Here is a 25,031-nt window from a genome sequence, read left to right as displayed (position 1 = left end):
AGTTTTAGCATGCCAAAATACCACCACTGTGAGTTTTCCATCATAATCCGTTAGTTAAACTGTTAAGTGGTTGCCACTAATATTGAGATTCCGAAATTATCCCTGTCTCACCTCTCCTACCAGCCATGCTGGCGTGCCACCTGACGCTGGATCCTTCCTGCCGTTCCCTTTCCTTTTCCATGAGCCCGTGCCTTGATGAGGAATCCGCAAGGAAGAGGCGCAAGTTGGAGTGACAAGCTCTGGTGCAGGCTTAATGCCAACTCTGCTCTGCCAGACTCGCCGCCAAGGGCTTGGAGCCGCTGCTCAGGAACGACGACATTCTGCAACTGTCTTCCGCTTGTGCCGTCGAGCTCTCGGACCTGTTTGAGTCTGAGGAGACCACCTGCTGCTCATTATAATTGAGAACTGACTTTCTCTCAGACCTTCTGAACGCAACTTCACATTGAGAACGAGAACCAAGAGTTTGCCTGCGTGGTTATTCTGAACCGTCGATGGCGAGGAGGTCATGGTCATTCGTCCATCTTCAAGCTGGATCCACGACTCAGTCTTCAGTAGAAGTGAGTGAGCCTGCGTGCGTGTGGTGGCGAGAGTCAGTGCGTGCGTCCAAGTGTTGTTCTACCCGGTGAACTCAAGCTATCGATCAGCAGTTGCTACTGGAACTTATTTCTGAACTCTAAAACTGGTTTTGGCTATTTATATTTGGGTTATATATACCATGTAATCGCACACTGCTGCATGAGTGTTTTGAGACTGTTTGCATTTTCTTTTGGAGTTCTGCAACCTTGTACTCGTGCCGTGCAATAGAATTCGGGAACGTGAGTCGACGCAGCGTCCCTGGCCCCGGGTCGAGAGTGTGGGTCATTGGCTGGAGCATGACCCAAAATGTTAGGCTGCGTGCCTGCATGGCAGCGTCCCAGTTTGACACCCCGAAGAGAGGTATAGCCATCATCAAACTTCAACCCGAGGAGGTGTCAATTCCTCGACCTGGGTTCCTGCAAACTATGTGTCGTGCGGCTTCTAGATGAGGCACTTTGAGGTTGACTGCCTATTCATATGTTTTTTACTTGCTGGAAAAACTTGAAATACTGAAATCTGATTTAATTAAACTGAATCCTGTCATTGATAATAATACAGATTACAAGCCCAGTGATGCAAGCTTACGCTACAGGTAGGAGTGCAGTCTTTGCCAAGAGAAATCTATGAAATTGCCTAGTGAGGAGGGAGATGATGGATATTGGTCCTTTTTTTCAGCTGGAACTCAGGCAGGAGTGGCTGCAACCTTGTTTTGTTTCAGGGTAGCACCCCCTTGGTTGAATTGACCGATGGGGGTTCAAGTTTTACATAAGGTTTTGATAACCCCCTTTGTTATTGTTTGTCGGCTCATGTGCATATTTGGGCCCAGCAGAATCTCACTGATCGGTGCAGGTTATCGCAATACAAGCTGAGAAATGGTGCTGCCGATTCATTCAAAGGAAATAATCAGGCGTTCTCCGTGTCACGTCTGGCTCACCTCGCCTAGGGGCTGGCTCAAACTGCAATAATAGGGGAAACCAGCTTGATGAGTATATAAGAGATTCATTTTGACAGCACACAACATGATATACCTATATTTCATAGTACGGCATGAATAAGTTATCATAAGAATGTCTATTAAAAATCGAGTGAAGTACTGAATTAACGTTTCTATATAAAGTTTCAATCACTTTACAGTAACATGGGGGTATAAATGACTGGTCAACATTGCATGACTAGCTGGATGATGCCACAGCAATGAGCCTGATAAGAAAGAAAGTAGTACCAAGTAAAACCAGTTATCACCTGGATAAATGTGTGGCTGTTGCAGTCATCAACTTCCAAAATGGATGCCATGTTGCCACATCGGTAACAATAGTTTGGAGCACTGAATATGGTAACAACTTTTTGTTCCTGTATAAACAGAGTGAATAGTCATAACATATTAATTAGACAACACCAGCTGATAAACTATCTAAAAGTTCAACCAGCTTCGCAGTCCAAAAAAGAATAGTTCAACCAGCTTACATGAGCCCAATTATATCCCTCCATAACTAGCTGATGAGCCCGAGCTACAAGTTTGAGATTGTTGGTGTGATTGAATTGTTCAGATATGTCCTGTGAAAAAAAAAGAATGAACAAAGTAGAACCAAAAACTCTGCAAATATTTGTTTTAATGAGGCTTATTTGTTTTAATGAGGCACATTGTAGTACCTGCCCAAATGTGTAGCCAGCACCACGAGGAGATATGCCCCAGCCACATCGGTCATCGGGATCAGACCATAAAAGGTCACACATAGGTCCCTCATGCGGAACCTCTTGGACACGATCTAAGCACCGCACACTATCAAGATTCTCAATTGATGGAGACAAACCACCATGGAGGCAGAAAATTTCAGATTCCACCTTCAAGAATGTAAATAAGATATCAATATAGTCCTTGGAATACATCATGTTTAGAAAAATGCAATGAAAGCTTATTTGGTTATTGGAGAGTGGAGGGAAGCTATTTTATTTACAATTAACGAAGAATTTTCTTTCATACAGCATGACCAAAAGATGAGTATACTATCAGCTTGATAGTCCATCCATACAATTGAGAAACTCAAGGCCTAATAACACTAAAAAACAGCCTAGTTGGTGTCAAGCCATACAACTCCCTGATGGCCCCAATTTCTAGATATTTCGATTCTACATCTGCTGGAAACACCTAACATAACAGGTAACATAATCATCCACCCTAACAGGCAGAAAATTATGGAGTGTTACTCTCACAACATGGAGAGGTTAGACACGCAAATGGACATGTTCACAGCTACCAACTCATATAGATGCCAAAGAAACTAGACATCCATGCAATTAAGAAGTGCAAAAATAAATTCATACTTAAGACTGCATGCATCTTAGGAAAAGGCGGATAAAATAAAATTAAGAGAAAGGAGAACACAGATGCAGGGGACACACCAGCGCTGTTAGTGGGAAGTAATCAAAAAGATCTGTGAATATTTTCCATATGTTGGCGTTGCCATACCTGGTTAGAGAGAAGAGTCAAAAACACAAATGATATATCAAGACTGCATTGCAGACTTGCAGAAAAAATGATTACGTAGACAACTTACATAAAACTAAGGGTTTGTATATAACAACAATGCCATATAATTATTCAAATTTGCTTAAAGCATATGCAGCTCACAAGCATGGTAAATTGGTAATAGGGTACCATCAGAAAAAAAGAGCATATGACCAGGTCAACAACTCACCAGTATACGATCAACACAAAGTCAATAGTAGTCTAAAGATTATCTATAAATACTGAAACAGAAAAGGCAGATGAATAGAAGATGCCCAATATAGTTCACACGCATCAGCACAAGCGGCACGCATCAATATTGGAATAAGATAGAAATCCTAGAACGCAAGAAACACCATAACCAGATAGAACAAACATGTATTTTCTAGCACAGTTGCAATGATACAGTACAGAAAAGGCAGGCTAGACATGGAACAAGATTAAGCAAAATTTTCACCAAAGCACCCAAACAAACTCACTTTCTTAAGCACTCATCATAGAATCCATAGACCTGTGTGATCTGCAACAATTGTAAATACAAAACTTTAAGTTTGACAAACAAAACATGACAAGTATACCATTAAAAACATCATCTAAATTGTAATAAACTTTTGTATAAAACAGGAAATGTAAGATTTGAAACCAGAGAAGTTCGCTCCAATTTATAATACGAGACAATTGTAGCAAAAAATTACATCGACACATAAGCATTGAGAGAAAGAAAAAAAAAAGTCTAACAGTACCTGTCGACTCTCATGGTTTCCACGAAGGATTGTAATCCGATGTGGGTGGCGGACCTTCAGTGCTACCAAGAGCTGGACACGGATATATAACATGACTTGAGACATAAGATCATTAGAAAGAATAATTAAGGAAAATTCCATGAATAGAAATTTTGCAGACTTAATGAGAAATAGGTACTGGGTCTGTGAAACATGGCAAATTCAGTTAAACTACTCCCTCCGTCCCATATTAAGTGACTCAAATTTGCCCTATTTATGCCTACAAAGCGTCTAGATACGTCTAATAGAAAGTCACTTGATATGGGACGGAGAAAGTATATATAAATGCTGATCAAAGAAAAGATGTGGGTCCATTCTTACAGAAACAGTCTCGACTGAGTAGTAGCCACGATCCACATAATCCCCCATGAACAAATAATTAGTATCTGGGCACTGCAAAAAAAAAAGGAATAATGTTATACGATGTTCAGTGCATGGTGTAAAGTGGGGTACGGAAAAAAATATAAGATCAGATAATGTAAATAGTACCTTCCCACCAATCCGAAAAAGCTCAACAAGATCATGGAATTGTCCATGAATGTCACCGCAAATTGTTACCGGACTTTTTACTGGCTGCGTAACAAAAAAAATGCAAAACCTTAAAAGCCAACGCTTATCTGTGCTTGTACCTTGCCATGGTACTTTCATATCATGTCTGTATGCATGCTTTGTTTGAGCTATTTGAACGGAAAGTTATTCCATACCGTGATTTACAAAAAGAGCTAATTTTTAAGCAATGAAATGGAATGGAAGGAAGAACACCAAATCGAGTCGTGTGTGTATGAATGCATAAACTGGGCAATTTACATGGAGCTTTGTTTCATATGGTGACATACAAGGGGAGGTAAATATTAAGCCGATGCAATGGACTTAAAGGAAGAAGAACTTAATTCCCATGTTCATTTTAGCACCAGTATTTGCTGGTTTATGGGTTAAGCTCAAAAGCACTGAAGCATGTGTTATAACTGAAACATTTGAAGGTCAGCATGTTGATCAGAAAGCCCTCGACAAATACGACTGGGAAAGAAAAGAACAGGCATGTGAGTCTGGACCAACCCAACGAGGATGCTGTCGGTCTAATACGACAAGACGACATAATAAGTCCAAACAACCTTTGGAACCAACTATAAAGATACCCCTTGCATACATAAAGATAAATGAAAGATACAACGCTCAACAGTGAGATGAGGACTGATACTCTGATAGTATGTGATACCTGTACATTGCTTTCCTCCATCAATATCTCCTTGGCCTTCTCGCATAATGCTTTAACCTGCACATGTGGGGACTTTAAGGACACAGAAAGAATCTCCAATTCCAGGAATATAAGAATTCCATTTAAGAATATCAACTCTATACGTTTATGTGCATCAAATATTTCTGTTTTTGATCAATAGCCCATACACCTTGCATACCGAACAAAACATGACATCCTGCAGGTGATATATATACCTGGCATTCTTTTCATGAGAAAGATATACTTGACCCTAAAAATACCATTTTTACGGCTGCAGTTGCGTTAGGCAACAAATTGTCCTCTAAACCAGGCATGCTCTAAAGTCTAAACAGAACGTTACAGCAGTGACCACATGAGCTTTGCTAATTTCCAAGTTTTATACTGTACTACTTTGCCGCGACTGTTACAAGGGATCTACCACGAGAAACCAAATCTGAAGCACAGGATCAGAATGATTCAAAAACCACACTCGCTGGACACAAACCACTCGACGTACCCTCCTTCTAAGCCACCAAAATTACCCAGCACAAAAAAGGGGCAAAATCGTGACCAAATCGCCGGATCACAAACCAAATCCAAGGCCTCCAACCAACAAGGCCAGGTTAAAAACCCTAGAGACGCCCCCTCGCAACAGATCAAACCCAGCATTCGCCAGATCGCGCTGCTGAACCACCGCCAATAAAAACGATAAAACAAGGTAGAACGGCGGCGCATCCGTCCGGAACCTCACCTCCTGCTCGGCGAGCGGGCGGCACTGCATGAGCTGCTCGATCTGCGCGTCCAGGCCCCCGCAGCCGCTGCTGCTGCTGTCAACGCTCATAGGCTCCATCTCCGCCTCCTCCTCCGCGGGCTGTACGAAGCACCAGCTAGAGCTCGACCTCGTCGCCGGCAGATAAGGGGAGGGGAGAGCGCGCGGTCGGAGAGGGGGAACGGGACGGGAGAGTGTGGAGTGAGGCTAGGAGCGGGGAAGAGAGAGAGAGAGAGAGGGGGGACGGACTGGACGGCAAGCCCATCTGCCACGCGGGCCCGTTTTGCCGGCTCCAGTGGGTCCCACACGCTCCTCGCCTCGGCGCCTCCTCCCCTGCCGCGTGTGACGTGGCAAGTGGTTTGGGGAAGGCCGGCCGGCCGGCCGGTGGGACCCGCTTGTCAGTTAAAGGCAGGTCAGGTGGAACCAGCCTGTCAGGTGCAGGATAGTGGATCTACAGTGGTCATGTGTGTCTGTTCCCAGGTCTGCAGTCCATGTTGTGGCCCCACGATCCACACCTGTAATTTTTCATATTGCTAATTTCAAAACCTTTTTAGCGGGTCTTCTGAATTCACCTAACATCAGGGATGTAATTAGATTGCTTTTCGTTGCTCGCCATACCGGCCACAAAATGAAAAATTGCAAGGAGAGCATAGCTTCATTTCTCTTCGTAGTGGTTGAATCTAGATTTGAAACGCATATTAGCAGGAGTAGACGTTCATGCCCTCTAAAAGCCACTCGAGATTTTTAATATGGTAACACAACTAAAGCATGACAAAGTTCTTTTACGGCTAACCACGACAAAGTTGGTTTCACCCTTAATCTCGAAAACAATCTCAAAATATACATGATTTTCTTATTTTGATAAACTCTATAAACTCAACAAATGATTACCTGATTCTCTATTTGACATTTAAATATCTTAACAAACACAAATATGATTCTTCTGGAATTTTTATAAATTTAAAATGGAGCTCGTAGTTCATATCAAGCTTAAAGCCCTATTTGAATTTAAACATTTAAAATCAAAATAAAGTCAAACATGCTAAAGCTTGTAATAAAAACTACTTCGACAAAGTATGAACACCATTGGAAATGATAATGATAAAATAACGACGTCACTGAAGAGTTACCATACATAATGGTCGAACCATGGGATAATGATGTAAACACGAGTGTAATTCATGCCATGCTGGTCTTCTCTGAGATTTCATATTACTAGTTGAATTTTATTTTCCTTTTCTGAAGATGTGTAACCTCATTTAATGGTAGGATGCCATTTGAAGATTGTGAAACTAATTGCATTTAATAGAAAGCTAGATTGTTCGGAAGGAGTTAATATCCATAATTAATACTCAAATATTTGGAATCAAAATCAATAAGATCATATATAATCAAGACCCGGCCATCTCTCCGAAGCAAAAAACCAATCTTCGACGAGACCATGTTGCACTAGGCATCGGGTACCTAAAGCTAGTTTGAAATCAAGGTGCCCTTGCCCCGAGATTATTCTTAGGCTTCGTTAGTGAGAAGGCAAGGGTTTCTCCACACCTTGAGGTAAAATCACGCTATTTTTTTTGGAGATTCTACTTAATCTTGAGATGGATTCAGCACACGGAGTGAAGACGGATCCATTTGTTAGTGGCACTCGTATGTTCAGATCTAAGGTGAGGCCTCACCCTGATTTTAGCCCCAAGCACCCTTTTTCATATCAAGACATGTTATAGGTGTATTGCTTGCCATGTTTGGTTGGAAGTTATGACCATGCAATTGATGTTTTGAGGTATGGGAGATTGAGAATTTGAGTTTAGATCTGGATCCGTGACCTTGTTCCTAGAGTTTGGGTTCAACCTTACAATCTTGCAACCGATGGTAATTTTCTTATGATTTTTTGTGTGTGCGCGCGTGATTTGTGTATGTGTTATCTTTTCTTGTTCCCTTGTGAAACCATTTTAGTGGCGTGGTGCTGCTTTAATCTTAGAAATATGATCATATCGGTTAAAAGCACTATTCCTCGTGGAAATTTCGTATTTCTCCGTTCAACAAAAGATGTCTCGAGTTTATTAATATCTGAATGTATGTAGACATGACTTAGTGTATAGGTGTATTCAAATTTGATCAAAATTGAAACATTTTTGTTGTTGGACGGAGCGAGTACTCCGTTTCTTTCGTAGTCTTCATTTTGATAAGCCAAGTCAGAGACACAGACACCAGTTTCTCAGACTTTTGTACCCACTGCTTCAGAAAATACCACCACTTGGTTCCCTAATTACGCCCGTTTTGCCACCGAGCCCCAATCCAGAACCAGCACGGCCCCGAGCCCGATTTTCTTTGTCCTTCGCTCGGTCGTCTCTCTTCCGGCTCCCGGTCTTCTAGGGTTTGCGCCGCCCTCGTCCTTCCCGGGCTCCGGCGTTGCCGCCCTTCCCGAGCTCCGGCGCCGCCGCGTCCCTTCTCTCCCACCTCAGCCGCACCCTTCGCCCACCTCCGGCCCACCACCCGCCATCATCTTCCCTGCCAAATCCCGAGATCCGCCTCTGAGTCTCTCGCCGTCCACTCCGACGTCGCTGGCCGCCCCCATCCTGCTGCTCTACGGGCCGGAGCTCGCCTCCGTCTCCTCGTTCGATGCTGCTCACCTCCGTCGCCGGACCTGGTCCTCGTCCCTAATCAAATCGCCACTACCCATCTTCCCGTCGTGGCTGGAGGTGGACCTCGTCCATGGCTGACACTGCCCGCGTCGTCCCAACCACAAGCCAGCCTCCTCCCTTGCTCCTGGTGCCCCCACCGCTACCAGGTGCAGCGCACATCGCCGAGGTCCTCATCCTTCCCGAGCTCTAAGGTTCCGCCGAACCTCTCCAGCTAGGACGGCCTCTGTTCTCCGACGACCGGCTGCCATCCCATCCTCCTGTCTCTGCCGCTAGCCTCTCGTCCATCGGCAGATCTACGCAGGGGGCGATCCTCTTTGTCCGCGGCCCACCCACCCTACCCGACGACGGTTCTCCCTCGCCATGGTGAGCTCCCTGTCCTCTCCTTCCTTTTCTCCCTGCACGCCATAGCCGCTGAATTTGGGCAGCAACCGAGTTCGTTGCTATGTAGAACTGAGAGTAAAGTTCCCTTTTGAACTCTAGGTCGTTCTAGTTTGGATAAGTTGGATAAATTTAAGACCGAGTCCTCTTATCATTTATCAATGCTTGATTTTTCATCATCACACTGCTTAGTGCCGGCAACCATATCTGAGGTTCATTTTCCATGTTTCCTCTTGTTATTTCAGTTTAGCAAAAACGTATAGATTAATAGGTTATATATTATGTTAATATATTGTACTTAAAGTATATTAAATTGTGTTCCTAAGTCGCCATTCTTTTTGTATAGCTAGATGCGACGTTGAGATCAATAGAGCTTCCATCATTGAAAAAAAATCCCACCATTCTTTGTTGAAAATAGTGAATCTCCATGACTTACTGGTATCGTGGTTCTGTGCAACATATAATGCCAGTGTACTGTGAGGCTTTTCATTTCAGATATTTTAGATATGGTGATAGTAGCAAACAACAAAGTCGTCCTAAATTTGTTGGTTAGGGTTCCCATCCAAGTTAAATTGCAGCCAAGCTGATTTTACAGCCACTAGAGAAGTAGTCAATTCATGGTCAACCTGTGCAATGTGCACTGGTTTTAAGGAAGACATACTAATCATGATTACACCTTATGAATTTTGAGCATGGTGAATAGATTTTTATTTTTGGTACTAAAAACCTCGCCGAGAAAGTATAACTGGAGCCAAAACCAAGCTGTTCTAATTTTAGAGTCAAGTCTGAACATTAGCTGCTGAGTGCTCCTGTACTAAATTAATTCGAGCACTAAATCCTTTTTAACCATGTTTCGTATGCCATTTTATTTTTCATTTTGTCATGCAAAGTCCAGTAACAAGCCTGGGTGTAACTTCTAAGCCAAGTTACTTGATTTAATACCCATAAGTTATTAGGTCCTGAGAAAAAAGATAACCCGTAAGTTATTACATATTTTGTTCCAATAGAGCCCTGTGATCTGTTCCCTCTATTTATTATTATAAGCAGCAATTAATGGCAAAACATCGTTACTCTTCCAGTACCGAGTATTATGTCAACCATATTTTGCTAATGGATGGACAAGATTGTTTTTGTGTCCTTGTCTCCTTGATAAATGATGCACAGCTAAAAGGAGGATTGCATTTGCATCCCTTTGGTTTTGTTTCAAACTTTTGTTGTCCTGCATTCAGATCAATTAAAGCATCTTATTTGATTGGTCAATGCGTTTGCAGGTAGAGTCTGTGTCCTGCTACTGCAGGGTAGATGGAGGCCTTAAATCTGTTGTGAATGCCAGAAAGCTTGTCTCTGGTGCTAAGCTATGCATGCAACCTGATGTTAAACCGAACAAGCGCAAGTCAAGGAGCTCACGCAAGGAGAGGTGCCGAACTCAGGCGCCACTTCTGCCTGGCCTTCCTGATGACCTGGCAATTTCATGTCTGATGCGGGTTCCTCGAGTCGAGCACCCTAATCTTCGTTTGGTCTGTAAACGATGGAGCCGACTTTTATCTGGTAATTATTATTACTCATTGCGCAAGAAATTTGGCATGGCAGAAGAATGGGTTTATGTATTCAAAAGAGATCGTGATCAGAAGATGTCTTGGCATGCTTTTGATCCAGTGCACCAGCTCTGGAAGTCACTTCCTCCAGTTCCACCTGAGTATTCAGAAGCTACAGGCTTTGGTTGTGCTGTTCTCAGTGGCTGCTATTTGTACTTATTTGGTGGCAAAGATCCGGTACGAGGATCTATGAGGCGTGTTGTGTTTTATAATGCTCGGACAAACAAATGGCACCGGGCTCCAGATATGCTACGGAAGCGGCACTGCTTTGGCTCTTGTGTCATAAACAACTGCCTCTATGTTGCTGGCGGGGAGTGTGAAGGGATACACAGAACTCTAAGATCTGCCGAGGTTTACAATCCAAACAGGAATAGATGGGCTTGTATTACTGAAATGAGCACAGGAATGGTGCCTTTAGTATCAGTTGTATATGATGGCAAGTGGTTCCTAAAAGGAGTTGATTCTCATCAGCAGGTCGTGAGTGAGGTCTATCTGCCAACATTCAACATGTGGTCAAGCACTGGTACTGAAATGGTCGCGGGCTGGCGGAATCCAAGCATTTCCTTTAATGGTCGACTTTATTCAGTGGATTGCCGGGATGGCTGCAAGCTAAGAGTTTATGATGGGGACACGGGATTGTGGACAAGAGTCATTGACAGTAGGCGCCATCTGAGCAGCTCACGGGCTTCTGAAGCTGCAGCTTTGGTCTCATTGAATGGAAAGCTCTGCATTATCCGCAATAATATGAGCATCACACTTGTTGATGTTTCTGACCCAACAACAGTTATTGAGATTGACAGTGCCCGCATGTTCGAGAGTTTTGTCCGGAGGGGCCAGCACAGATCATTCATAGCAAACTTGTGGTCAACAATTGCAGGTCGTCAGTGGAAGGCCCACATTATCCAAGCCCAAGTGCTCCAAGTTTGAGTATGCTGTCTGTCTAGTGCAAACATGCTCAAATGTATTTATTTTTGACGGTAAAGAAAAACAGATTTTGAAAGAACCCATCAATGGGAAGTTGGAATATGGGTACCAGTATGACAGTACCCCAGCATTGCAGCGAAGAGACATTATGTTGCCAGAATGAGCATCTGTTGGTTCCATTCCTATTCCTATAGTTCTCAGATATTGACCAAGTTGCATGATGTTTATGAAAGAGGACACCAAAACCTTGGTTGCCTATGAAAATGTGGGAGTCTCTGAGGGGAAGAGGAACCTTCCGTAATATGGATGGTTCATCCAGAAGTGCTCAAGATTTTGGTGAGCTGATGCTATTGATGATAGACAGCAGAAAGCGCACCTTATCCTGAGGCTCATGAATGTGCTATTCATTGCTGTTAGCATATTAGGCATGTCAAACTGTATGTGTTGTAGCAGCAGACTATACTTGAAATGTAAGAGGAATAATGGTGTGTTTGATTTGTGCCAAAACCAACCCCACAAAATTTTGGGCCTTGCCCATCAGTGCCAAGGATTGGCAACAAAAAAAACTTCAGATTTGGCGACAAACCAAAACCCTAAATCGTATGTTTATGTTTTGAAAACCTTTCTGCCTGGTTGTTATGCCCTTGCAAGTTTTGGCATTTGATCTGTATAGATGATTTGATATGGTGATTTGGCGACAAACCAAGACCCCAAATCGTATGTTTATGTTTTGAAAACCTTCCTGCCTGGTTGTTATGCCCTTGCAAGTTGTGGCATCTGATCTGTATAGATGATTTGATATGGGAGTTATGGCTGAAAATGTCTATCATAGATCTTTCTTGTAGGAATCGCAATTCAGTAACAGCTTCATACACCCGGTGTGCGTGTACAGGCCTACTAAGGCTTTGTCGAAATTCTGCATGAGAATTATGTCACAGGGAAATTCGACACAGAACTCAGCATAGGTTAACATATTTAGGGTGATTTTTGTATGCGATCACTGTCACAGGGCAATGGAGGTGATGACGCGGACGGTGACAAATGGTAGGCAAGTCAAGCCCATGGTCGTAAGCGTATACCATGGGCTGCTAATATGGTCAAGAGAAATATAATACAGTATTTAGCAAGAAACCCAACACCTTCTACGGAGTATCTACTTAACCCTTCATAGATGGACTCATCTCTGTTCTTTAAGATGGAATGATTTGGTTGCTTGCTTGGTCCATGTGGTTGACAACTTTGCATAGTTTTTAAAACCTACCCACTCAACTTTTCTGCTAAAAGAACCCATATTTTCCATCTTCCTCATTTTGTTATGCCCCAACAACAGTAAAGTTTGCATGATTGTTGTAAGATATGGCTCAGGGCACATGCCTGAGCTCCATGCCTCCATTGAAAGGTTGGTACATGCATGCAGCTTCTAGTAATGGAAATAGCCACCTTAATTTTTTTAGTGGTACTGTACATCACATTTTCACATGGAAGCTATAGTCTGACAGAGTAGTTTGATCACCGGCCTTTTAGCAAACGCTGACGACAAGACTGGGTTTAGCAATCTAGTTAAGCACCTACGCTTTCATAATAGTACACGACAGGCAGGCGGCTAAATCTGTCAATTCCTGATTTCTTTGATGACCGAATCTGACATGACTTCACGGGAAATCTGTTCTTGATTTCACATTGTTTTGTTGACCCAGCTAGTCAGAGGATGATCTTTTTATTGCACGAGAGCAGTGATTGTAACTCGATTAGCAAGCCATTGTGTTGTTTACCTCTGGCCAGGATCAATTTGACTGTCAACGTGCTGCTTCCTCGTAATGCACATGCATATAAAACGTTACTCCCTCCGATCTTAAGTTGTTGTCGAGATATTACATGTATGTAGACGTTTTTTAAGAATAGATATATCTATATTTGGACAAATTTGAGTCAAGAATTTAGAATTAGAAAGAGTACTATATACTCTATTAGCTAACGAAATGAACAAACAGAGTGTAATAAGCACATAACTAGTCTTACACTTAGTTTTTTTTTTTCATTCTTTTTTCCGGATTACACTTAGTTTATTTTTGTACTTCCTAACTGACGTGGATTTGTAAGTTAATTTGGAACTGAGGGAGTATTTTTTTTTCCGTGTGGTGGGTCAACCAGCACCTATTTCCCATTCTCCAGTTTCTTTTTGTCTAAAGAGCGTGCCACTGCCATGGACTCACGGTAGATACATGTTGAATTTCTTTTTAAACCTTTAACACTCGGTGCATGTATTTCAGGTTCGACGGTACCAGAAGCAACTCGAGGTTTCGGCCCGGCCGAAATGTTATCATTGTAACCGGGCGAGAACGTACTCATCATAGTGTGTGATAGCTAGCCTGTTGCCCTTGAAGCAACGTGCAATAACTTTCACATTAATGACATAGATGTCGTATTTATCTGCTTCTTCTTTTCGACAGACAGTTCCACGCAATCGAGCAATATATCACGCCGCAAAATCTTTCGCATTGATCAGTAACTGATCTCATCAAAGCCAGCCAGCCAGCCAGCCAGCAAAATTCCCTTCTCTCCCGCTGCGCCAAAGAAAGCAGCAAAAGATGGTCAGATCGAGAATGCAGAGGAAGAGCCGCAGGAGAGGAAAAACGAAAGAAAAGAAAGGCCAAACACCAGGTCACGAAGACCAAGCAGCAGAAGAAGAACCAAAAAAAGAAAAATCAGTCGCGGACTCGGCGCCTGCCTTTAATTTGCGCCTTCTTCTTCTGAACTCCTATAAATACCACCGCTGGATCCAGCATCTTTCTTCAGAAACAATCGCTGCTGCCGTTGCTGCTCTCTATTCTGAACTCTGTAGTCTGTAGTCTGCAGGCGCCATGGCAGATGATCCCAAGCACGGCGTGGAGCAGCTGGCCGAGGTCGCCGCCAGGCCGCTCGGGCGGTGGCCGGTGCTGTCGTACGGCGTCGGCCACATGCTGAACGACATCACCTCCGCCTGCTGGTTCACCTACCTCCTGCTCTTCCTGCAGGAAATCGGCCTCGCTCCAAGGTAACTAATGGCGTAACGCACGCAGCTGTCTCCACCCCAAAGCTTCGACATCTTTGTAATCAGCTTTTAATCTCCTTGCAGGGACGCGGCTATCGTGATGCTCTCCGGCCAGGTCGCGGACGGGCTGATGACCATTGTCGCAGGCGAGATGGTACTCGAAACAAACATTCATTCGGAAGTGAAATTCTGGATCCTGTGAATTGAACATTGTGTTAATTGTGTTTTGATCATCAGATTGACCGGTTTGGGCGTTTCAAGCTGTGGCACATCGGAGGCTCTGTCCTGGTCGGCGTCTCCTTCTCCTCCGTCTTCGGCGGATGCCTGCTCTGCACCATCCTCGGCACCGACTCTTACCTTCTAAAGACCATCGGCTACAGCTTCTTCGCCGCCGTGTTCAACGTCGGCTGGGCGGCCACACAAGTTTCCCACATGTAAATAAACGCCCTTGAATTTGCTTCTTCAACTCTGGATGGCTGAAGAACTGAACCTTTTCTCTGACGAGTGTTTTCAGCTTTGATTGATTGGTTGTACCTTGATCCAGGTCCATGGTGAACTGCATGACATCGAATCCGACAAGCCGGGTGGCGTTGGCGAGCTGCAGAAATGCGTCCACTATGGTGAGTATTAAAAACTGGCCGCATTCTTTTGTTACCGGAGTTAGCTCCGGAATTCTGCCATTCCATGTATATTTCCACACAATCCTATTGCTGTAATAACTGGTGTACATATATAGGAGGCCAAAAGAATTTTGAAAAAGGAAAAGCAGTACTACTCCGTATATCTCTTTATGGATTTCCTTTTCTGGCTGAACGTGGCTTGAAGCAATTCATGCTTACTTTTAACGTAGTACCAACCTTTGTCTTGTTCCACCGAGTATTTTTTTTTCACATAAGGAAGATTCTGACTACGAGTGAGTGTGGCAAACACAGGTGGCAAACCTTGGTTTATATGGGATCGCGTTAGCTGTCTTTGGTGCAGTGAAGGCGAAATCATGCACAGACATTGTCCTTCAGGTGAAATTCTAACCTTTTCAGAGTTATTCTTCTTAAGTACCTTTACCACTCCTTTTATGAACAGTTTGCTTTACATGCATTGTAACTGTAATTGCCTTCCATTTCTTGGCCTGCAGTACCGATGGATCGCGTACGTTTCCATCTTCGTAGGATGCTGCTTCCTGGTGCTGTTCCATGTTGGGACAAAGGAACCAACGTATGCCTGCTGACAGAGTATCAAGTTTCAGCATCGGTGTAACTGTAAACAAACAAATAGTGTTTGCTGAACGAAATCCTGTGTGTTCTTGTCTGCAGATTGAAATCTGAGCCTAACTGCAAGAAGCGGGCTCGGATTGCCTGGAGCTACTGGTTCAAGAAGACCCTGTACTACCAAGTCGCTCTCCTGTACATGCTCGCGAGACTGATCACAAACGTCTCCCAGGTTAGCAACAACCTTGCTCTCTCAGTCATCAGAAGACCACCGATTCAGTATGACATTGTGATTAACCTGAATACAAACTTTATTTCTGTTTCTGCTGTTTACAGTCGCTCATCGCGTTCTACGTCACCAGAGACCTGAAAATGAACGAATACTCGAAAGCAATCGTAAGCTTTTTTTCAGTTCATCACATTCAGTCTTATTGCTCACTTGCTGACGGCCAAAGACTTGAAGGAAAAACAACTTGCTTCTTTATTCAGACATTAATTTGGTATTTGTCACATGTTTGCAGATTCCAGGGATCATATTCTGCTGCAGCTTCTTCGTGTCCATCGTGCTCCAGGAGATGAAGTGGAACAGCCGGCGCCTCAAGTCGCTGCTGGCGATCGGGGCGACGCTGTGGGTGATCTCCGGCGCGGCGGTGTTCGTGCTCCCGGGCGAGATGCGGAACCTGATGTACCCGCTGGCCATGGTGATCGGCGCCGCCAACGCGCTGGTGATGGTGACGACGATCGGGCTGGAGAGCGCGCTGGTCGGGGAGGACCTCAACGGCTGCGCCTTCGTCTACGGCTCGCTGAGCTTCCTCGACAAGATGTCCTGCGGGGTGGCACTCTTCGTGCTCGAGTCGTATGATGTCGGGCCCGGCTGCGGCGCCGGGGCCAGGGGGCTCAACACGGCCAGCCGCTACGGCGCCGGGCTCATCCCGTCGTGCTGGGCCGTGCTCACGCTGGTGGTCGTGTCCACGCTCAGGCTGCGGGACGACGACGCCGGTGAGGACATGAGAGACGGAGGGAGAGCGTCTGCCGCGCTGGAAGCTCCGCTGCTTGTCTGAAGTCTCTGAAGCTTCGTTCATCCGTGGCTGGCTCTGTATGTACTGCATCAGGAAGGAGATGTGGAAAATCCTTTTTCAATTAGGTTTGAAAAGGAAAGTGATAAATTTTATTAGAGCTGCACTTTCCAATTAGATTTGGGAGGAGGCTTCTCTCTGTACTAGCCGTCGTGTTCGTCGTTCATAGTTTTACCTCAGGTTTTCAGTGGGCAATGAGTTTCGAGTTGTTTCCAGCGTCGTTTGGGCCACGCGTGTATTTCTCTCTCAAAAAAGTTTCTCGTGTTCGTTGTGTACCACTATGCACACGCACATCCGAATCCAATACAGCCGGAAAATAGCCAAGAACTTGTTCGTGCAAGATAAAAAAGTTTGTTTACATTATTTTACAAGGAGCATTGGAGCAACATAAAAGGAAGGAACTAGAGCAAAAGAGCGTAACTCAAACTAGGGACTTCGAATGCATCATCAAGAAGGAACTACGGCAAGAAATGCGGGGATCATCATCGTCTTCCCTCCTCTTCACAGCTCGTCGTCCGTCCGGAGCTTCTTCTGCTTGCCGTCCGCCGCGCCGGTGACCTTGTCCTTGACCTCCCCGAGCTTCTCCTTGGTCGCGTCAGCGGCCTCCCACGCCTTCTCCTTCACCTTCTCGTACCCGTCTCCCGCCATCCCCTTGGCCGCCTCCGCCGTCTCCCACGCGGCCTCCTTCGCCGACTCCGTCTTCTCCAGCGCCGCATCCTTGGCGCTCCCCGCCTTCCCCTTCGCCTGCTCGGCGGTCTTCCACGCCGCGTCCTTGGCGCTCCCGGCCTTCTCCGCCGCGGTGTCTTTCGCGGCCGCTGCCTTCTCCGCCGCCGCGTCCTTCGCTGCCGCCGCCTTCTCCGCGGCGGCGTCCTTAGCGCTCCCGGCCTTCTCCGCGGCCGCCTCGTTGTACTCCTTCACCTTCTCCTGCGCCTTCCACGTCGCGTCCCTCGCGGCACCGGCCTTGTCAGCGGCGGCGTCCTTGGCGGCACCGGCCTTGTGAGCAGCAGCGTCCTTGGCGGCAGCGGCCTTTTGAGCTGCCGTGTCCTTGGCGGAGCCGGCCTTGTCGGCGGCGGAGTCCTTGGTCTGCTTCAGCGTCTCGTACCCCTGTCCGGCCTTCTCCTTGGCCGTCTCCTCCACTTTCGCCTTCCCCTGCTTGGACCGCTCGTGCGCCTCGGCGCCCCTCTGGCTGGCAGCTTCCGCGGTTTCCTTGGCCTTGTGCTTGGCCTGCTCCGCCGTCCTCGACGCCGTACCGGCGGTCCCCGTCGCCGCCTCCTTGGCCGTCTCCTTGGCCTGCCCCGCCTTGTTGGCCGCCCCAGTCGCCGCCTGCTCCGCCGCCTCCTTGGCGTCGCCCGCCTTGCCGCTCGCCTGCCTCCCCGTCTCTGCACACGCACACACAGAACGAACAATACGAGAGCTCTGTCAGTCTCGATAACACGAGGAAGGAACAATACGAGATCTCTCAAGTCTCAAGTAAAGTAAGGTTACCGGAGGCGACGTGCTGGGCGGACTCGCGCGCGGACTTGACGGTGTGGCCGGCCTTGCGGGCGGCGTCCTCCTCGTCGTCGGCTACGGCGTGCTTGAGGCCGAGGCCCTCGGAGATCTTGTCGAGGCCGAGCCCCTCGGAGATCTTGTCCTTGGCCCAACCCGTCCACGACGGGTCGCCCTCCTTGGCCGCTGCTGCCGCGCCCTGCTGCTCCGTCGACGTCAGCTTGGCCGCCACGCCCGACGCGGCCGCCAGCGCAAGCAGCAGCAGCAGCGCCGCCAGCCTCCTGGACCGCGACATGGCCGCCATTGGCTCAAACTGGCTAGTTCTAGTTCGATTTGTTGATCGTGTGCTTTGCGAGATGGACTGACTGGATGCGAGGGAGTCTCAGTAGTAGGAGTGATCGGGTTTGGGTTTTGGAGCGCGGGCGGGGGGGTTTTATGGGGAAGGAGTGGTTGGACGCGTGTATGAGCGAGGCTGGTGGCGCCGCGACGGGTGTCCTGGCAAGGTGGCACGTTGCCGCGACACGTCGTGGGGGGTCATCGGAAAGGGTGCTCATCAGCTGATCGATCGCTCTGGACGACGGGCTGCTTCTAGTCGCTTCGGCTTCTTCTTCTTCTTCGGCCCTGGCGTAGTACGTCGCGTACGGAGACGAGCCGTTTCCAAAGGCATGGCCGTCTGCTCGGTGGGCCGCGTGGAGTGCTGATACTGCCAGTGATCGACCGACCTGATTCGTGTCAGCGCGACGGCCGACGGGGACAGAACTAAGCCGCACGTCTCTACGTGTGCGCGAGGTCTCGTGTTTAAAACAGACAGATGTGGCGTCAAGCGGGCTAGATCCTCTTGTGCAGTCACTCGCTCTGGATCGAATGCACCCAAGCCCGGTTATGCAAATGAGTAGCTCGGTCTCGTTTAGACGTGTTTGGTTTTCGAATTTATCTAAGGATCCCGCCAGTGCAATCTTACGATTCAGCGAAGGAAAAATAAATAATCAACGAATTCTAAAAGAAAACACTGGCGATGCAAATGGGTCACCATCCTTCATTTATCTTTTTTTTCTTTCAAAATATGAGACTACAATTTTAAAATTTTAGTTCATTTGATCGAACTGGGTTAGGCGGGTATTCTAATGGTGACCCATTTGCGTTACTGTACGATATGTTTAGTTTCATCCATCAACAAAAGGTCGATGATCTGTACAGTTCTGATGCAAGATCTTTCTAGAGTCTTGATGCAAGATTTTCCTAGGATTAAAGGGCTGGCGGAAAGAAATTGGACGATTCTTACACATGTCCTTTCACAGACCGTCCATCGATATTGCTATGATGCATAACAAAGCTATACCAAACAAGAGAAGTGTGGAAAAAGAATATATAAGAGACCATATATTTACACAACTATTTTCTCTCTTAAAACATCCCCTTAAATAAATAAGTGACCCAAGTACTAATATTGAATCAAACGCGATGTCTTTTTGAATCTAATATTGAAAATTAGATCCCTCTCTGGGGAGTGGAAGGGATGGCATGGTTGATAGAGGGAAAACGAGACATGATTCCCAACTTCGATCTAGTGTTGATAAAAAAAGAAAGTGGATGGAAGCATAGCCGAATTTACCGTACCTACACCTAGCTAGAGCACATGTCCGCATTCGTGATAGGGTCCAATGAAGCTCCGCTAACCACTAATGACATTGCGTTCAACAAAAAAGCGATACAATTTGAAAGAAAACCGGTCCAGTTGCAAGTTGCAACGCGGACGGCCGGATTGCCATCACACAGCCACGGCCGCTCGTGAGTCGTGGCACGGCACGGCGCCGGCCCGACCTACCCGAGCGCGCGGCAGCGTGCCGGACACAGCCACCGCGGTAGAAAAATCTCCGGAACTCAAGGAGACCAGCGCTGCCGTGCCGTGTCCACGTTTCACTCCCAAGTCCCAACTCCTCCCACCTTCCACTGTTCCACTAGACCGTAAAAATGGCAGCTTCCTTTCCGTCCCTCCCGCCGCCGCCGTCCCCGGCGGCCACCGCGCTAGCCAGCAACCTCCTCTCCTTCCCTGCGCCGCGGGCCCGCCTCGCCGCCGCGCCCCGCCGAGCGGTCGTCGCGGCGGCCTCGTCCAGGCCCCCACCTCCGCCGTCCCCGGAAGGGGGCGGCGAGGAGGAGGAGGAGGTGGAGAGGGCCTTGGGCATGGACGGCAGCATCCCTGGGACTTCCGGCGAGCTGCTGCGCCGCGTCTCATCACGCGCCTACGGCATGCGGCGCCACCTCATGGAGTCGCTCGACTCCCTCGCCTACGACGGTAAAAGATCTTCAGATATTAGGCTTTTTTCTCATGTATCGGATGCTTATCGGATCGATTCGCTTAGGGTTTTAGATTGTATGAGGGGTTCAAAATTTAGCTTTAGCGGCTTTAATGACCGGTGATTATTAATAGCAAATGATCGAGGTTTGGTAGTGTTTAGGTTAGCACCCCTAGTGTATGACGATATGCGGAGTCCAAACTCTCAAGCGTCCAAAGATGTGTGATCTTTGTGTGTACGGGATAATTGCGTGTTGAAATGAACTGAAGATCAGCATAGACTACGTGAAGCTTTTGCGCTCAGCCTATTGTATTTTGGGATGTTTAATTTGCGGTAGGCCAAGATATGATCATGTGTATGCTGCTATTGTGCGATTAGTAACTGTTCAAGTCCCATCCGTCTCCTCAGGTTTTATCATGGATTGTGCAATGCTGTATTGTCTTTGCATCAAGTGCTGAAGGCATGTGTGCTATGGTCTGTGCTTATGCTGCCCCCACTAAGACTGCAAACTGGAGTTAGTGGTGTCTGGACTCTTAAGGGCTGATGCACTGATGCTCATGAACCATGCCATATGATTGAGGCCTTTAAAAATGACTTTTGTTATAATGATTTCTATGGATGTGTGTGATGAAGAAACACAGATTTGTTTTTGAATGCAGAAGTTCTAAGTGTAGTAACCGTGTCCTATTTTTCATGATGGTTCAGTTCTGGAGACAAATCCATGGAGAGAGCAACCCAAGCCAGTCTATGTTCTGGCTAGAAGAGATAATCAACTATGGACAATGAAAACCCGCAGGAACCGCAGGTGACAATTGTTATGCTAATGTTACTAGTTTGTCCTAATTGGACGTTTAACTGAAAACTATGAACACGGTGTTATCTATTATTTTCTGCAGTGAAGTTGAAAGGGAACTCGGAATGCTTTTCTCAAAGGGAGGGGGTTCAGGAGTTGGGACTAAATCGAAGTATGGCTCCAAGTTTAGTATGCTTGTTGAAGATATCACAGAGGGAGTACTGGTGAGTAGTTACTACAAAGGGAGTACATTCTAGTGGATACGTTCTTGAAGGCCAGCTATTTGCCCTGCATTCTCTGCCATATGGTGCCTTTAATGCATTTTTCTAAATCCGTCGCTTTACATACATTGGGTTTGTGTGCATTCAATATATGAAACATGCCACCCGCAAAAAAAAAGGAAGAAAAGAAACATCCGCCTATTTGTAACCTGACATGCAAGAAAAAGTGATAAGGCATTTGATCAGATGGAGTAGAATTATTAATAAGGTGCTTGGTGCATATTCTAAAGGAAGAGAGGTTAATATAAACTACTGTTTATGACTGTAACTTCTGTAAGGTCCCCTGTCGGTATATCATAGTAGAATTAGCCTGTTCATCTATTGAAGGACCAGAAGGACTAAACAGCACTGTGTGGTCTAGAAAAGGACTGCAATATTGATAAAATACATAGATTTGTTTCAGGACTGAATGTTTTATGCTTGCTATCAGGCAACATACAAAGATTTGGTGCTTTCTGATATGACCATATGAGGACCTCTACATTAGTGTTTTTCTTCATACCTCTAGAAATGAGTACATTTTTAGTACGGCAACATGATTTCAGTTTGCTATACTGTTAAATACTGCATTTTGGAACTCTAAATTCCTGAATTTGATGTCTCTGGGCGAGAAGCCAAGAATATAAGGGACTGTTTATATGTGCATTGGATGGTTTATTTGGCAACCTTCTTAAGGCACATTTTGAAGGTTGTGCTCTTCTGTTGGTTCATGTGTTATGTCTGTGAGCATGTGCTTTCGTGGTTGGTGCCACTTTCTTAAATACCAGCTTGTTGCCAAAAAGATTGGTAAGTGCTTGCTCTATATACTTCTTGATTATGTCCCTCTTTTGCTACAGGTGTTTGAAGACAAGGATGATGCTGTAAAATACTGTGACCTTCTACAGGGGGGTGGTCAAGGATGTGAGGGAATTGCAGAGCTAGAAGCATCATCAGTAAGATCACAGATAGACATGACCTTCTAAGTACCATTGTGTGGTTGAAGACTGATCATACTCTTATTTATTTGTAGGTTTTCAACATTTGCCATAAAATGAAAGCTCTTGCTGTCCTTTTCCGCCGTGGAAGGACTCCTCCAATGCCTCAAAGCCTCCAGCGTGACTTGAGGGCAAGAAACCGTTCATTAGAAGACTAGGATGTTTGGTTTACAGTGTATAGATCTGTTAATTGCCTCTAGCTGTTGAAGCAAAGGCCTACATGGTACATAGATTCAAGTTGAAAAAGAGATACAAAAAAAAATTGGTACATAGATTCAATGATTATGGAAGTCAAGTCTGACAGTAAACACATAAATTAGCTTCAGATTAGCAGGCTGTGAAGCTGAATATTCTTGTATTTGTGTACATTGTTTACAGTGAATAAATGAGATTTTAAGTTACTGAGTACTATTCCCTCAGTCCTATCATCCCGCTGATGAATAGTACTTCCTCCGTCTCAAATTAACTGACGTGAATTTGTGTAAGGAGTACGATACACTGGTGTTGAAATTTTAATGGCACGTGAAAGTGATAAGAGGATCGTTGGTACTATTCTTAGCTGGGTTGCGAATGCTTCACAAAAGTTAGTGTAATGTTCTCATTTCAGTTAGTTGCCCGGAAGGAATAAAGCTTGAGACGGCAACTTCAATGGTAAGGCTGAATGAATATTCATGTAAATATTATTGTACTACTTCAATATTTACAGTGAACAAATGAGATCCTAACTTCTTTTAACCTCTCACTCATGCTCCACCATCGCACTGATGAAATAACGCGACGCTATTTGTGTGCGTGCTATCTTTTTGATCATGCGATGAGATCCAAAAGAATCTTATGTAAAATTTACTACTCACTTCTATCGCTACTGTTGTTTCTGGGCGGTGAAAGGAAAGGAGATCAAGTCAGTGTCTAGTCCTCTTGTCGGTTAGCTTCTCCCTGGTGTACTTCTTGAAGTCCGCGGCGAGGCCCTTGTCGAAGTCGTGCTTCATCTGCTCCCCGAGCTGCCTGAGCACCGTGTCGCCGACGCCCCGGATGATGCCCGGCGGCACCAGCGCCAGCACGGGCGGGAGGTTGAAGCCGACGCTCATCTCCACGTGTCCCCTCAGGCTCCGCCTCCCTTCCGGCTGCGGGTACAGCGCCCCCCGCACCGTCAGCGCCAGGTGCGGCGGCATCGCCTCGCTCTCCAGTCCCTTCAGCTTGTAGTCCGTCTGCATCCATCCATGCCCGGTGAGTTCAGGCTTCAGGTTCGCCACGGACGAGGTAAGGGAAATGGAAGTGAATTGGGGAATTTTGGTAGTGTTACTTACGACTTCCATGAGGAGGAGGCTGGTGGCGCGGAGGGGGACGTGGGGCGGGTAACCCTTGCCGCCGGACTTGAAGACGAAGCGGATGGCGATCACCGGAGACGCCGACAGGAAGAGGAACTGGATCGGGAGCAGCTGCACGCTCCACTCCTCCTGCGAGGTCCATCAGTTGACGGATCAGTCGTGCTTTTGTCAGAGCTGCGTGCAACGATGGTACAGTAGTATTGTTTTTTTTTCTTTCTCAAAGCATGACAGCTTTGCCGGCAAGAGAAGCGTGACAAGTCGTTGTGACATTTTCTGGGGTTCAGACTCAGAGCCGGTGGAATGAAAGATGACCACTGAAAATGTTTGCAAAGAGATGGTAACAAGGTCACTCACATCGTTGAGTTTGGTTCGCTTGCGCTTATCAGGGAACACGGCTCCAACGATCCTGGGCCTGTTATTGAGGTAATCGTCAATGGAAGCCTGCAGAGAGAAAGAACCTCTCAGGGGATCAGATCACATGAAACGGCTTACTACCAAATTTCCAAAGTCGAGTTTTCAGAAATAACAGAAATGAAGTTCAAAAGCTTTAGACAGAGACAGCAGCAACCTACCCCTGGAGTTTCACCCATGGGGATGTCAGTGTTGAACCTGTAGGAGAAGGTGAAGAGGTCTCTGGGATTGATCTTCTTCCTGTCCTTCGCCTTGCCGCGGTGCGAAGGCGGAGGCTTCAGAGAGCAAGTGGTGATCGCTCGCGGCAGCGGCGGCGGCGGCGACGACGACGACAACGAGACATTCATAACACAATTCTTCCTTGATCTTGATGTTGAACTCTCCCCTCCTGATCTGATCGGCGTCACCTTGATGCCACTGCATGCTACGATCCTCCTGCCTGCACCCGGATGAACTACAGCGTGCCGGTATGTCGTCAGGCTTGGCGATGTCATCTCCCTCTGCTCTCCTTGCAATGGTATTGTTTTTCCTCTTCTTCTTTTTTTGTCTTTTCGGTGATGGACTTGTGAGCTTTCTTGTAATTGATTCCTGTGCCAATAAGTAAACAGGCTCCACGAGGCATATGAAGCAGAGTTGAGAACTCTTGCAAGGAAAGGCAACAGAGTCTGCGTAGGCCCTACACGCCGTTTCTTCCGGGAAACGAGTTTCCGAAGTTTCTCTCCTTTGGGTTTCGACTTTCTAAGTGAGATGGTTGTGACTACG

General features: G+C 46.3%; 6 protein-coding genes across 8 annotated transcripts; 3 read left to right on the top strand and 3 right to left on the bottom strand.

The window, feature by feature from the left end:
- Positions 1 to 1,077: 1,077 nt before the first annotated feature.
- On the bottom strand, positions 1,078 to 6,100 carry LOC100829134 (serine/threonine-protein phosphatase PP2A-4 catalytic subunit). Of its 2 annotated transcripts, XM_003558684.4 has the most exons (11): positions 5,832 to 6,096; positions 5,081 to 5,137; positions 4,354 to 4,437; positions 4,186 to 4,257; positions 3,826 to 3,897; positions 3,562 to 3,602; positions 2,977 to 3,043; positions 2,227 to 2,418; positions 2,041 to 2,130; positions 1,819 to 1,926; positions 1,078 to 1,532 (listed from the first exon to the last, which is right to left on the bottom strand). In XM_003558684.4, exons 1-11 carry the CDS (start codon positions 5,928 to 5,930, stop codon positions 1,467 to 1,469), a joined length of 948 nt encoding a protein of 315 aa, XP_003558732.1. In that variant the 5' UTR covers positions 5,931 to 6,096; the 3' UTR covers positions 1,078 to 1,466. The 2 variants fall into 2 exon arrangements, with proteins under 2 accessions (XP_003558732.1, XP_024313183.1); XM_024457415.1 differs by having other exon boundaries at positions 4,186 to 4,437; positions 5,832 to 6,100.
- A 2,063-nt stretch (positions 6,101 to 8,163) lies between these two features.
- Positions 8,164 to 12,072, top strand: LOC100844846 (F-box/kelch-repeat protein At1g55270). The gene is made up of 2 exons (XM_003561982.4): positions 8,164 to 8,854; positions 10,141 to 12,072. The coding sequence occupies exons 1-2, from the start codon at positions 8,852 to 8,854 to the stop codon at positions 11,389 to 11,391; spliced, it is 1,254 nt and encodes a 417-aa protein (XP_003562030.2). The 5' UTR covers positions 8,164 to 8,851; the 3' UTR covers positions 11,392 to 12,072.
- Positions 12,073 to 13,861: 1,789 nt separating this feature from the next.
- On the top strand, positions 13,862 to 16,967 carry LOC100828832 (major facilitator superfamily domain-containing protein 12). Its single transcript, XM_003558683.4, has 9 exons — positions 13,862 to 14,422; positions 14,504 to 14,573; positions 14,657 to 14,853; positions 14,964 to 15,039; positions 15,352 to 15,435; positions 15,552 to 15,631; positions 15,730 to 15,856; positions 15,961 to 16,020; positions 16,146 to 16,967. The coding sequence occupies exons 1-9, from the start codon at positions 14,250 to 14,252 to the stop codon at positions 16,683 to 16,685; spliced, it is 1,407 nt and encodes a 468-aa protein (XP_003558731.1). The 5' UTR covers positions 13,862 to 14,249; the 3' UTR covers positions 16,686 to 16,967.
- A 50-nt stretch (positions 16,968 to 17,017) lies between these two features.
- Positions 17,018 to 18,596, bottom strand: LOC100844536 (embryonic protein DC-8). 2 transcript variants are annotated; one of them, XM_014899069.2, is made up of 3 exons: positions 18,186 to 18,596; positions 17,520 to 18,079; positions 17,018 to 17,486 (listed from the first exon to the last, which is right to left on the bottom strand). In XM_014899069.2, exons 1-3 carry the CDS (start codon positions 18,490 to 18,492, stop codon positions 17,202 to 17,204), a joined length of 1,152 nt encoding a protein of 383 aa, XP_014754555.1. In that variant the 5' UTR covers positions 18,493 to 18,596; the 3' UTR covers positions 17,018 to 17,201. The 2 variants fall into 2 exon arrangements, with proteins under 2 accessions (XP_014754555.1, XP_003562029.1); XM_003561981.4 differs by having other exon boundaries at positions 17,018 to 18,079.
- Positions 18,597 to 20,068: 1,472 nt separating this feature from the next.
- Positions 20,069 to 22,958, top strand: LOC100828534. The gene is made up of 5 exons (XM_003558682.4): positions 20,069 to 20,481; positions 21,188 to 21,287; positions 21,379 to 21,499; positions 22,393 to 22,488; positions 22,566 to 22,958. Exons 1-5 carry the CDS (start codon positions 20,160 to 20,162, stop codon positions 22,686 to 22,688), a joined length of 762 nt encoding a protein of 253 aa, XP_003558730.1. The 5' UTR covers positions 20,069 to 20,159; the 3' UTR covers positions 22,689 to 22,958.
- A 216-nt stretch (positions 22,959 to 23,174) lies between these two features.
- Positions 23,175 to 24,884, bottom strand: LOC100828232. Its single transcript, XM_003558681.4, has 4 exons — positions 24,431 to 24,884; positions 24,213 to 24,299; positions 23,838 to 23,987; positions 23,175 to 23,738 (listed from the first exon to the last, which is right to left on the bottom strand). Exons 1-4 carry the CDS (start codon positions 24,761 to 24,763, stop codon positions 23,433 to 23,435), a joined length of 876 nt encoding a protein of 291 aa, XP_003558729.1. The 5' UTR covers positions 24,764 to 24,884; the 3' UTR covers positions 23,175 to 23,432.
- Positions 24,885 to 25,031: the final 147 nt, after the last annotated feature.

The sequence above is a fragment of the Brachypodium distachyon genome, chromosome 1 (genome assembly GCF_000005505.3).
Source record: "Brachypodium distachyon strain Bd21 chromosome 1, Brachypodium_distachyon_v3.0, whole genome shotgun sequence".
In the NCBI taxonomy this organism is placed as follows: domain Eukaryota; kingdom Viridiplantae; phylum Streptophyta; class Magnoliopsida; order Poales; family Poaceae; genus Brachypodium; species Brachypodium distachyon.
The sequence above is the reverse complement of the archived record's forward strand: the minus strand, read 5'-3'. Positions and strand labels throughout refer to the sequence as shown.